Genomic DNA, 14,250 nt, shown 5'->3' with positions numbered 1-14,250 from the left:
TTATTGCATTGTAAAATAAAAAAAAAAAAATGCCATAATGTAGTCCACCAACCAATTCTGCTGTCTTTCTAGTTATTCAAGGCTGTCATAAGGTTGCTGTCTAGAACAGAAAATCAAGGGTTTTTTTTGGTGTTTTTTTTAAGTCGGCTTTTCATGAACATTTATACAAATATAAGATCTGTAGAACTTTTTGTTTCATTGCATTATTTTGATCCTGATTTAAATATCTTTATTTTTAGTTCTCTTACTAAAAGCAGGCCAAGTTATTTAGTCCCCCCCCAAAAAAAAAATATAATCATAAACGATCTTCTCCTTGCAGAAACCAGAGACTACAGAAACCAAAGATTTTTAAACAAAAATTTCTGAGATAATTTACTTGTCCATGTTATGTGCCAGTAATGGTTCAAGAAACGAGTTTTAAACTATAAAATTATCCCAATTATATAATGGTGAGTCACTGAAGTCCAGCGCACCATATTAGAACTGATATGACCCATGTCAGGCAAGTTTGTGATTGTGTTTTTTACATAAATTTGGCTTAAAAATCTGCTCTATTGTATTGTATTGTCACGTAATGTAATGTAATACATTGTATCTATTATTGTATTTAATTGTACCAAAGATGTATTATGAAGTTGAGCATGATACAAAAACAATGTATTATAACGCCCTTCTTTCTTTAAAAAAAACCCAACTCATAATCTATTTTTAAATATTTCTTGTAAAAAGGGGGATGAAAGATATACGCATTTCTTTTGTTCTAGCAGTGATTTAGGAACAAATTTTAAAATATATAAAAGAACCATGGGGAAAGCCTGTGGATCTGCAAAAAAAATTAATCGTATGCGACAATAAACAGGCAAACAAGTCCTAAAACGTCATCGGTGCATATGCTCTACACTCCCGAATCTGACAAAATCTATATGTTTGACTACGTATACGGAGAACCATCTAGAATACCCGTAATCCATGTTAAAAAATATGTAATAGTGATGATACGTCAGTGTTTTTATCGCACCGCGGGTAAATTATCACGTTGAGATTGGTTTAACACCGTCACGTGGTGACCCCCTATGAGACCGTAAGGGGGGGGGTAGTAAATTTCATAGGGGGTTCATGACGTATTGATGGTGACGTCATCTATTAATGTTGTTATGTTTCATTGTTTATTTTTCAACAAAACGCAGCAGAAAAAGTCTAACGTGCGATAAATTCGTTATACGGTTAACTACTGACCCCCTCCGGCCTCACCCCTATGAATTTTACTAACCCTCTATGGATCCGTAGGGGTTCAGTAGCGAACCATATAACTTATAATGGTGGAAGTGTTTAACAACGTTGACTGGCTTTACTGTGGTCAGTTTTATAAATTTCCTGTTTACAAAACTTTGAATTTTTCGAAAAACTAAGGATTTTCTTATCCCTGGCATAGATTACCTTAGCCGTATTTGGCACAACTTTTTGGAATTTTGGATCCTCGATGCTCTTCAACTTTGTACTTGTTTGGCTATAAATATTTTGATATGAGCGTCTTATGTAGACGAAACGCGCGTCTGGCGTACTAAATCATAATCCTGGTACCTTTGATAACTTTTACTGGCCTCGCACGGCCGGTCTGTCAATCAGTTTTAATGAATTATATATATAGTAATAATAGTACTGAGATTTTTTTGTAATCCAATCACAGATGCCCGATAAAAAGTCGTATGATAAAGAGTCAAGGTTTTTTTTCTCAGGCACTTGCACCTATATTCCTCGAGTGAAATGGCTATTTTTTAGTCTAGTTCGGGCGACACCGTCTAGTTGAGTGCCAGATAATGTATAATATGAATAGTAAGGATTTTTTTATGGGCATTTGCAATGTAGAAATGGGTCGGAATTCTCACAAAATCTCTGAATCTGGGGTGGGGGAGGAGAGGGGTTCTAAATCCAAACAACACCCCAAATCGAGAAAATAAACAAGTTATTCAAATGAAATATAAAAACTTAGACACGTTACCTGTCTGTATATTCTTTAGCGTTGTTCCTCTAATAATACTTAGTACAAAAGACTATAATTATAATAAAAAGAGGCCTTATACTAGGAAAAATATCTCAGGTATTTGAAATCCAAACAATTGTACATTTTGTATAATTTTAGCTTTTTGATAGGAACTTGGAATTTTAAAATCTATTTACAAAAATAAAGAGGTATTATATGATTCTTTATAAATTATTATAGACAATAAACAGAAAAAATACGAGAACGAAAATATAATTGAAAACAGTTTTGAAATGAAGTTTGAAACTGACTATAATTCTGTTCGGCGCGAAAAGAAAACGATTTGCACGAGATTAGCTGGTCAATTCCCCGCGAAATCGGACAATATTATCACTGTTACATAGGATACAAAAGGTAACAGACGTACCAAGTAGGAAACATATAGTTTACAAAACAAGGTAAGTGTAATATACTTAATAAAATGATTTTTCTAAACTTTTCATTTATATCATCTATTTTTTTATCATAAGCATAGCATATATATAAATGAATTTTTATTTCATCGATTGTTACTATTTATTCACGCGCAACACAAACTTGGACATATATTTTGTTTTCTTTCTTTCTTTTTGAGAGTCAACGAATATTAGTATGGGCAGACTAAAGTGTGTTCTTATTTTTGTATATTAATTTTTAGGTCATTTTTTTTCTTTGAAAAAGACGCTTATTCTGAAAATTTCTCGTCAAAATGATGTTACTATTATTTTTCACTGTAATTGGATGAGTGCTCATTTAGGTATTAAAATGCACGAACACTTTAATGCCGCACGCATAAGTGTATTTTTTATACTTATATAATTCACTATTCCATTTCCGGTTGTTCTCCATTTATTTGCTCATTTTTGTCTGTTTTTATGACCGAACTCAACAGGCACTACTTGTTTCTATCAATGAGAAGACCCACTATCAACGTGTAAATAATTGTATATGTTGATAGTGGGTCTTCCCATTGATAGAAACAAGTGCCTGTGTCCACCTACGTACGATAGTGGAAGGGCATTATGTTTTTCCGTCTGAGGACGTCCGTATGTTTCATGTTAATTTTTTTTGTGGACAAGGTAGGTTTTGATGAAGTCCAATCAACTTGAAACTTGGAACACATGTTCCCTCTATTCTGATGCGGCAGAGGCGGATTTAGGGGGGGGGGGGGGCTTTTTTGGGAAAAAAACTTGGTTGCTTATATAGGGAATCACTGAAGCGTGACTGGAGCGGGCCCCCACTTATGAAAATTTCTGTATCCGCCACTGATGCCAAATTAGAGTTAGACCCCAATTTCAAGGTCCAGTGAACATAGAAAATCAATAGGGACACATTCTTGTATTGGACTATTATTTATAATGTAAACACCATTCCAATCCACTTTTGTTACCTATCAGTACTTTGTTATTCCTATTTGCAATGGACATCATGATAATCATAACATGATTATAAATCACTGAAGCATGACTGGAGCAGGCGCCCCCATCCTTTAGGTCAGTCAGCGCACCCCCATCCATTTATGAAAAGTTATAGGACTAGCTATATATATAGCCGTGCATCCTCTAATTGACGCATCGCTGCAAACTTAGTAGATAGGTTCCAGTTTGGTGTCTTGACACTATTTCAATATCTAAAAGACATGTGTCAATATGCATAAAGACAACAAACACGTCCCAAAGAGATTTTATCTTTCTGAAATATAAAATTAATTTATTGTTATTTATCTAGTTGGAGCTAGACACCTTTTCAACTCAACGGTCGGAGGTTGGTTGCATCGACGAAAACTGAACGTGCATGACATATTTGCCACTGGACGTTAAGCAACTAACAATCAATCAATCGGAGATTACTTTTAAATTCTACATAGAAACATCATTCTCGTAAAATATTTTTTTAGGAACGTAGGAAGTCTTCGTTAAACAAAGTAGCTTCATGCAAATGTAGATTGAAGGAAGCTCTTGGTCGAACTTTAGCAGCAGAAAGAAAAGGAAATTACATTAAGGTAAGCAATACACAGAATCGTGTCAAAACATAAAACCGAACTATGAAACGACACGATTTGATGTTTATTCACATGCAGAAAAAAAATACTACAAACCGTCTGATGCACGCATTTGGACGTTTTTAATTAAAACCAGAAATAAAATAACTCGGTCAAACTTAATTATAAGGGTCCATATTGAGAATTTTTCATGTTGTTGGTCTAAAAATATTTATATTTTACTTTTAGTTTCACGTTGCAGATATAGCACATACCGTAAATAGACGATTACAAATGGAAAATGTTCCATAGGCAAGTATTTAGCAAGAATTAACACGAACTCCCTGTATTTTCAATAATACTCATTGATGTTAATTGTATGTAATAGAAAAAAAGAAAAGTATGGAAGTGTTCATATGTTATGTGAAAATGCACAGTATAAAAGCTCAAAGCAAAATTCTAAACGTTAAGTCCCTTAGCTAATGGCAAAATCAAAATCTCAAACACATCAAACTAATGTACAAGTAACAACTATCATATTCCTGACTTTGTACAAGCATTTTCTTCTGCAGAAAACCCGGTGGGTTAAACCTGATTTTATAGCTAGCTAAACATCTTGCATGTCACGACAGTCGCACAATATTATACATGTAAAGTAAAGTTTCGGTTCGGGAGTTGAAAAAATTGAATATTTTGTATGCGTGTTTTCTCCTTTTCAATTAATAAGCTATCTGCAAATAGTATTATCGTAAGACCATGACATGAAAGGGGAATACATATTAAAGATATTTGAAAACTCCTCTGCACTTTACTATGGAAAGTGCATTTATAAACAAATATACTACATGTATAGAGCAGCAAAAGAAGTGATTCAACATGTTAATATTAATATCTGAATATATATTATACATGTTTAGTTTCAGGAAATACTTCCAATGCTATGAATGCTGCTTGTTTACCTTTGAAAAACTGACCAAGAAATATTCCTTGTGGCAATTTGTGTTTACTACTAAAACATTAGTCATGCTTTCGTGGTTCCATTTTTATGAATAGAAAAAATGTCCACACTATAATTGATCAGGTTACCGTCTTGAAATACAGAAAAGACGAAAGCAGTGTAAAATGAACCGAAGACCTGCAGCCCGTTTGCTTTGCAATCTTTTCGGCCTGTTTCAACCATGTCTTTTTTCATGACAACAAGATGGCGACTGTTCGACGATTGTTTTCTTCAGAGATAATCTGTCAGCTTTGGGAAATATTTTTGACAACAAAAATTATTCGGAACGCCGTTTATATAGAGTATATTAAGCCCTATGGCCATGTAATTACATAGGACCTCTACATCGTTCAAGACCGACAGGTTATAAACTCTGTTTGAAAAAAGGACCAAAAAAATGCACAGAAAAGTGTCAATTTCAAAGATGCTATTTTCTCCCATTGTAAAAATTGGTGTAAATGGAAGAAATCCGACAAAAAGTCTGGAATAGTTTTGAAAGAAATATATCGTAATATTGTGGATATTCGCATATCTTATTTCGATAATAACAGGGTAAGAAATGCACCCGTTTGGAGGAATTGAAAAAAAAAATCAAGAACTAGCAAAGCCTTTGTGTTCACAGCAGCAGACACCGTAGCCTTATTTGTGGTAGTGATATGATGCAAATACTATACGTGGAAGTTCTTGAGAATGAAAACATAGAAGGCCGTACGCTATAGAGTAAATTGCTATCACAGATAAACATTATGTGAAGGTCCTTACTATGTATGAGCTTCTAAAACAATACAAAAAACCTGTTTAGATTTCGTTTCAGCATACTCAGTTTCTGGTGTTCTACGACTGAATCCATTTTTTTTAGAGTTCTTTTGGTGTCGTGGATAAATTACGAGCATTTGGTGGCCCATTCCAGTCACAACTCGGTCGACATTTGAGATTTTCGAGTCTTTACACTACACTTCATTACAACTGTACCTTATCAAATAATTAAATGGTCCGTTGATAAATATGGATGCAACTCGTATAGAGCTGCAAATTTAATCTATGTACGTCAAATGCGCCTGTAACCTAGCAGACATGTTCCTGAATTGTTATGAACCAGTTTATGACCAAATTCTGATAAGATCAATCTTAACAACATTGATTGATGAAATTTAAAAACGCTTGCCGATACTGTGATAATATATTTATAACTGCAGAAAAAAAACAAGGAACAAAACTTATTTTAAATAAATCTTATACAGACACCAGTTTTGTGCATATATTTTTTATGTTGTTGATAAGGCCCGTTAGTTTAGACACGAGCTGTGTAAACTTGTTTTTCAGTTGAATCAATTTAAATTAAGAAAAATCTGCATGTTTAGTTAAAGTAATAAGAAACGAGTGTCTGGTGAAAAATAATGTTCATCCAATTCTTGAACCAATGCATGTATATATCATAAACTTATCCTCTGTGCACGATTTTATCATTTTTTACGATTTTATCATTTTTTACGTAAATATATCGTATAATCGTCAATTTTTTTTTCTATCTGTTATGATTTAACAAATATGGCTACTCATTAAATGCCGTGTTTTGAAGCCGAAGTTTACCGATTGTCAACTTATAGGAAATAATCAACAAAAAGCATGGGTATTTAGCACGTGTTTAACATATACAATCAGGTAATTGTTTATTTTAATGACAGATTCATGCGTATTGCTATCATCGGATTTTTACGAGGAGGGTCACGCTTAGGTCACTATGCATACGGAAAATATGTCTGCGAATTGCTTCCTGGTAGCAAGCAATTAAAAATAAGTAAACTTCTTCTAAATGTGGACAAATTAAAGAATATTCCTCAGAAAAAAGTATATGTAAATAAGTTGTATAATGAAAACTATCCATTTAGTTTTAAAAAACGAATGCATATTTTTTTTTTATTTGAGGTTTCATATGACTTTAAATATGTACACATCGTCTGTATTGTAGGAAGCGTTTATCTTAATATTGTTTTAAAAAACCATTACAATATTGTTTTAAAAACCATTACACTAAATATAATGTATATTAATCTCGTGGTTCTACATCCTATATATATCGATACCACGACTCCTGATCCTACACCCTATTGATAACATTTATTGACATTAAGGCATTGCACAAGGTCACTTAATAAAACTAAATCTGTTGGATGTGTACTGATTGATACTTGGGTCTGGTAGAACTTAATTTATTTATTTGTTGCAATTGACTTTGCACTGGTTTTCAGTAACTGGTAGTCAATCGATGCATTGAATATATTGTTTTTATACTAGAGTATAAATTGTTGATATGAGTCAATTGCAAATAATTGTTAAAAATTTGTTTTTATGGCATGTTGTTACAATCCTGTACCATGTTGGGAGGTTTGAGCGATTACAAATATGTTTAAACCCGCCACATCTTGTATATACAGGAGCCTGTAGTTCAGTGGTTTTTCATGGTTCATGTCAATTTCATTTGCCGTTATTTATTTAACATTTTTCATGTCTGGGCCTTTTATAGCCGACTACTGAAGTTCATTGTTATTGTTTGTGGACTACCAATTTTCGTTCTTGTGAACAGGTAAAGTTAAAACCACAGATTTATATTCTTAATTTCATACTTTTATAGGCTTTATAGGTTTATGCAGACTGGCAAAACCCGTAAACTATAAATACCCACGATATGGCGTTTGCCTCAACCCCCGAAAATTTGCTTCCACGAAAATGAATCAATCTACGACACGGTATGGATTTTTCTCTTTTCGTTGAAAGATGTATGCATGGTGGCTTATAATGCTTTTATGCACTTATTTGACCTCTGTTGTATAGAAGTCTGATTGGCAATCATATGATGTAGTTGCATTACTTTAAAATTTACGTAAATATGTTTGACAGCAGTTGCCCTTCATAAATTCGATTCTTCTAAAGCTAAAGGTAGATTATATTATGTACTTCTTGTACAGTGGTCTTAACATGTATAATAATCATATTTCTTTAATACTTGGAAAAGGATTGTTCTCTTCAAAAAATATCTGTGCTGTTTGGTAAATTGCTTTAAGATTTCTTCTAAATTATTGTATTAAAGGGTTAATGACAATATGGTGAAGGTAAACCGGGGAAATCTCGTCGGACGAGTCTCTCATTACTCACGATTTTCGAGTCCAAAAACATTTTAATATGTTCACTTTGTAAATGAAGGGCACAGCTAACAACAATTTACTCGATCAAAATTTTTCATTATTAATGTGTTCTTACAGCAGGGCCTCGTATGGATTTACTGTTGTTCACGAATAAGTGATGTTTGTCCATTTAGGAATTGTTTGACGATAGACTTTACCGTTTTCATACTTTTTTATCCTGATGCATGTCTTCTATAAAACTGTCGCGTTGTTGGATCCGATTGCTATCTAACGTTCTAGACTTGCATGTTGGATGACGTCTTGGATGCTCAACTTTTTGAGACGAGGCCATTCGTGTCGCTTTGACACATCTAGTCAATTTTGCTGTTCAGGACTTGTGGTCTTTGATAACATGGAAAATAGGCACCGAATGTGGCAGGTTTAAACAAGCCTAAAAGGGCCTACAAGATACAGAAACTCCGGTTTGCCCAGATGTTAATTTGACAACTCAATTCTTGTTGTTTATTCAATAAGATGAAATGTGATGGGGATTCATTTGAGGTTGATATTGATCAGAATCGCATGTGTGTAATTGAGCCGTCGGTCTGTTGACAAAATGATAATGCACAATAAAATTTCCTGTGTATATCAATAAAAGAAGGGGTGGTGAACATTGTACATGTTACTCTGACAAGAATTTTTAAAAATCGGACAATTGTTCACACCACAACGTGTTTGGCTCTACTACCCTTTTCCTTTTTTTTTTAGTCATGCATTCATAAAAACTATCAACAAACGATCGATAATTACGGCAAGTTAATGACTACAACTAATGTTCCAAATACCTGTGGCCAACTTGATTTCGGGTCATATACATTTTTGGCTTTTAATTATACAGCCTTGAACAGTCTTTGAAAAGTTAAATCCAGAAATCGAAACTCATAAAACTGATGGTGCCGATGTTTGTTTCATTTGTATATCACTGGGTATGGACATCATTTATAACATATCTTGCTAAAACTGTCAGTTTATAGACTACATTATGGAACTATTTAGAAACTACCGAAAGGTTGATTAGATGAATTTTGCTATTATTTTAAGGTTCCTTTTAGTCACAACTCGTCACGTAGACACGTAACGATCACCCCTGAAGTACATAATTGGCTTTGGTCGTTACATATAAAGGTAGATTTATCCAGAAAAGATATGCGTTTAGAGTTATTTCAATTATGATTTACACATGATTTTTCTTGTATTTGCCCATGCTCAGAAGCAAGATCAAGACCAAACAAAAAGATATTACCGTCCTGCAAAAAAATATTCTGGCCTTTGTTAGTCTTGTATTATTTTAATTTTAGTTTCTTGTGTACAATTTGGAAATTAGTATGGCGTTCATTATCACTGGACTAGTATATATTTGTTTAGGGGCCAGCTGAAGGACGCCTCCGGGTGCGGGAATTTCTCGCTACATTGAAGACCTGTTGGTGACCCTCTGCTGTTGTTTTTTATTTGGTCGGGTTGTTGTCCCTTTGACACATTCCCCATTTCCATTCTCAATTTTATGTCGAGCCAAAAAATATTCATGTCAAGCCAAAAGACATTTCTTCAAACAAAAAGACATTTTCTACAAGCAGAGAGATATTCCCACCAAAGAAATATACATCTTGTCAAAGAAACAAAAAATATTCCCATCAGGCCCAAAAAAAATATTCCTGTCCAACAAAAAGACGATTACTTTAAGCAAAAAGATATTTGCACCAGGAAAAAATATATTTCCTTCAAACAAAGATATTCCATTGAAGCAAAACGCGTAAACCCAACAAATACTCCTGTTAAACATAAATATTACTGGCCAACAAAAAGACATTTCCTTCAAGCAAAATGATATTCTGGTCAAACAAAAAGATAAAGTCGAGCAAACAATAAGTATTATTCGCATCCATCAAAAAGATATCCTTGTAAAGCAAAAGAATATGTTCATCAAGCAAAACGATATTCCAATAAAGCAAATAAATATCACTTTCAAGCAAATATAAGAGATATTTCTGGAAAAAAACTGGATATTCGCACCAATCATTAGGGAGCTACCATTTGATTTTTATGGGGGGGGCTAGGATGAAAAATTTTGTCCTGCATTTTTTTTTTAGCTATAATCTCTGTCCTGCCTTTTTATTTTTCACTCTGTTCGGTCCTGCCTTTTTTTTTTTAGTTTATCCCGACTTTTTTTTTTGCAAGTGTCTCATCCTGCCTTATTTTTTTACTCAAAACTCCTGTCCTGCCTATTTTTTTCAAATTTCATCCTAGCCCCCCCCATAAAAATCAAATGGTAGCTCCCTTAACTTATTCCCATCATCAAAAAAGAGATATCAAAAAGATATTTTTTCAAGCAAAAAGAGGTTCCTGTCCAACAAAAAACGTGTCTGTCGATCAAAAAGATGTTCCTGTCAAACAAAAAGATATGCCTGTCAAGCAAAAAGACATTTGCACCGAGCAAAATTATTTCCGTCGAGCAAAAAGACATTTGCACCAATCAAAAGATATTCCCAGTGAAGCAAAAATATATTTTCATCATCCCAACAAATAATTCTGTAAAGCTTAAGCATAAATATTCCTGGCAAAGATATTCCCATCAAAAATACAAATTTTCCTGTCAACCAAAAAGATATTCCAGTGACTGCAAAAGATATTCTCATCAATTAACAAATACTCATGTAAAGCATAAATTTTTTTGGCCAACAAAAAGACATTTCCTTCAGCAAAATAATATTCTGGTCAAACAAAAATATATTATATATTCTTGTCAAACAAAAAGGAATATTCCCATCAAGCAAATAGATATTCCAGTGAAGCAAAAGGGTATTCTCATCAACCCAACATATACTCCTGTAAAGCATAATTATTCCTGGCCAACATATTCCCATAACCAGATGCTCTGCAGGGCACAGCTTTATACAACCGCAGAGGTCGAACCCTGAACAGTTGGGGCAAGTACTGTATGGACACAACATTCAAGCTTGATATAGCTCTAAATATGGATTGTGATTAAATAGTTGACACAGTATAGGTTTCTGACAAAGAAAGAATGTGGTCTATGAACTTCAAAAGTTTAAATTGGACATTTACCTATTATGGTCCAATATCCAAAATCTAAATACATGTTTAGATTCAGCATATCAAAGAACCCCAAGAATTCAATTTTTGTTAAAATTAAACAAAATTAAATTTTAGACCCTTTCGACCTTAATCATGTTAAATGTAGACCAATTTAAAAACTTGACCAAAAAGTTAAAATTTAAAAACACAGTTAGATTCGGTACATCAAAGAACCCAAATAATTCAATTTTTGATGAAATCAAATAAAAGTTAATTTTTGGACCCTTTAGAACTCAAATGTGCACCAATTTGATAAAGGGGCCCAAATATCAATCATCTAAATACATGGTTCAATTCAAGCATATCAAAGCACCCAATTTATTCATTTTTTTTTTAAATCAAACAAAGTTTGATTTTGGCCCCTGATTTGGACCAACTTGAAAATTGTGCCCATAATCAAAAATCTAAGTACATGTTTAGATTCAGCATATCAAAGAACCCCAAGAATTCAATTTTTGGTAAAATCAAACTAAGTTTGATTTTGGATCCTCTGGACCTTAATTTATCCAATTTGAAAAACAGGACCAAAAATTTAGAATCTAAGTACACGGTTAGATTTGGTATATCAAAGAACCCAAATAATTCAATTTTTGATGAAATCAAACAAAGTTTAATTTTGGACCCTTTTGACCGGTCAATTATTCCTCAACTGTTTGGACAAAAAAAAATCAATCCGAACCTTCCTTTAGTGGTTATAAACCTTGTGTTAAAAGTTTATTGATTTCTCTGCACTTATACTAAAGTTATTATCCGGAAATCTTTCATATCAGGCGTAACGCTAATGATGACGACGTGATACCAATATACAACAAATTTTTTTAATTTTTTTTTTTAACTATTCCTGACAAGCAAAAACATACTCACACCCATCAAAAAGCTATATACCTGTTTATCAAAAAGACATTATCATCAAGCAAAAAGATATTCCCATCAAGCAAATAGGTATTTCCCTCAAGCAAATTGATATTCCCAACAGGTTGTAAAAATATTTCTGTCAAGCAAAAAATTAAATATTCAAATATAATACATGTACTGAAATAATAAATATGTTATAAATTGTTCTAATATATAGTTCTTCTTTTGCTATGAAAACATAGACATGATCTAATTTAAATTTCCAATACAAAATGGGCTGCACGTGATTGAAGTCACAATTGAAATTGCAACATAAGCTGTGTTTTGAAGTGCTGGAAATCAAAATAAACAATGTTTTGGTGTTGCACGCTTTGAATTTATGAAATGAAATACAATCATTCTAAAAGTATGAGTAAGCATTTGTTAAATTGTTGAATCAATAAATGATTTTCTCTAACATTATGGCTTAATCAAATCAAATGGGTGCTTTTTAACATGTATTATACTGGTATGCTTCGAAGTACAAAAGTTAATAAAATTTGCGTTAGGAATTAAAACAAATTCTATCATGTCACGCTTGCTCTATACTATTTTTAACAAGTACGGTTTGTCATTATTTACATCTTGCTACATATAAAGATATTGACAAACATAATGCCTACCAATGTTAAAATGTGCAAAGTGCATGGCATGAAAGAATTGTTGCTTAAATAAAACATCAAACAGTTGCGTACATGGCATGATGCTCTTATGCACTCGAAACACTGTAAGTATCCTGCAAAATCACACATTTGTCACACCTGCAAGACCAAATATTATAGTTCCGTTTCTGCCTCCTTTCTAATAAACTAAACCAAATATGCATGGCTATGGATACACATTTCATTGGTGGATCCAGGTGGGTTGGAACCCCCCCTTTTATTTGGCCGATCAATCATTCAATGCATTTGAATGGGGACATAATGGGAACATATAGTTGGACCCCCCCCCCCCCCTTTTTAAAATGGCTGGATCCGCCCCTGCATTTTATTGACATGTCAAGTTAAACAAGTTGTTCAAGACTGCAGACATTTTGAGTTAAGCACTTTAGGTCATATCTTTCTCGATATATACATATATCATGTATATCCTTGAAGTAAAAAAAATAATTTTATCAACTATACATCTACATGTATCTAATTTATTCCGTCAAATGATCATGATTCATTGATGGTAGGGGAAACCATTTATTTATTTATTTTTTGGGGTGGGGGGGTGGGGGGGAGAAGGCAGTGCATTAATAAAACATTATAAATCTACAACTAAATTTATATATATATAACATGATATAGTGTTAATAATACAATGTACATGCCATCACAAATAAATAGTTGTGTTCACGGGTACCTACTTGAAAGTGTGGACGGTAAACCACAGCACGGAAGTGTATATTTTTGTTCATCATTGTCTTGAATTCACCTTCTTCTTTGCATATAATGAAAGATTGTCCGGTTACCAGATTATCTTTCATATATATCTATGTCTGAAAAATTAAGGAATCTATAGTAAAGCATTTAATTTGAACATTGTTATGTTGTTGAAGCCTCTGATTAATTGACCTTTTTTTAACTCAGTGTACATCTAAAGTACTATATACATGTACATGATACATGTATATATAAAAAGTAAAATATCAAAAATTCTGAACTTAACACAGTCTTGCTCATTTTTACATGTATGTAAAAACATGCATTGCCTTAAACAATTTTCCTAGAGTTTTTGCATAAGTAATTTTTCTTGGTTTTAACCATTATCTCATATTTTTTTACTAAGACTTCAACGTTGCATCTCATCATTGAACACTACCAGTAGTAGTAAATAAAAATAACTTGTTCAAGTGGTAACCCAAGCAGTGACTGAGATATAGGCATGATTTAAAAAATAATGTGATATTTGAAAAATGCAAACATGTACATTACATTTTCAAATTTGTATTTATTTAAGTTTTATATATATAATATGTGATAATATGCGACTATATTCATGATTAGAGCCTGTTAATTCTTTGAAATAGATTGTACACAGGCGCGGATCCAGAGGGGGGGTTCCGGGGGTTGGAACCCCCCTTTTTTTTGGCCGATCA

At 33.1% G+C, this 14,250-nt stretch overlaps 1 protein-coding gene and 1 long non-coding RNA gene across 6 annotated transcripts in view; one reads left to right on the top strand and one right to left on the bottom strand.

The window, feature by feature from the left end:
- The window catches only part of LOC143047608 (uncharacterized), a 73,077-nt gene that overhangs the window by 35,781 nt on the left and 23,046 nt on the right, over positions 1-14,250 (bottom strand). For all 5 annotated transcript variants that reach the window (XM_076220742.1, XM_076220745.1, XM_076220743.1 and 2 more), the window contains one exon: positions 13,519-13,650. In XM_076220742.1, the coding sequence (XP_076076857.1) occupies positions 13,519-13,638 (120 nt within the window). In that variant the 5' untranslated portion in view covers positions 13,639-13,650. The remainder of the gene's footprint in view (positions 1-13,518; positions 13,651-14,250) is intronic.
- Positions 2,326-6,245, top strand: LOC143047607 (uncharacterized). The gene is made up of 4 exons (XR_012969608.1): positions 2,326-2,439; positions 3,918-4,022; positions 4,251-4,313; positions 4,919-6,245. It is a non-coding gene; the product is annotated as an uncharacterized LOC143047607 (long non-coding RNA).

The sequence above is a fragment of the Mytilus galloprovincialis genome, chromosome 10 (assembly GCF_965363235.1).
Source record: "Mytilus galloprovincialis chromosome 10, xbMytGall1.hap1.1, whole genome shotgun sequence".
In the NCBI taxonomy this organism is placed as follows: Eukaryota; Metazoa; Mollusca; class Bivalvia; order Mytilida; family Mytilidae; genus Mytilus; species Mytilus galloprovincialis.
The sequence above is the reverse complement of the archived record's forward strand: the minus strand, read 5'-3'. Positions and strand labels throughout refer to the sequence as shown.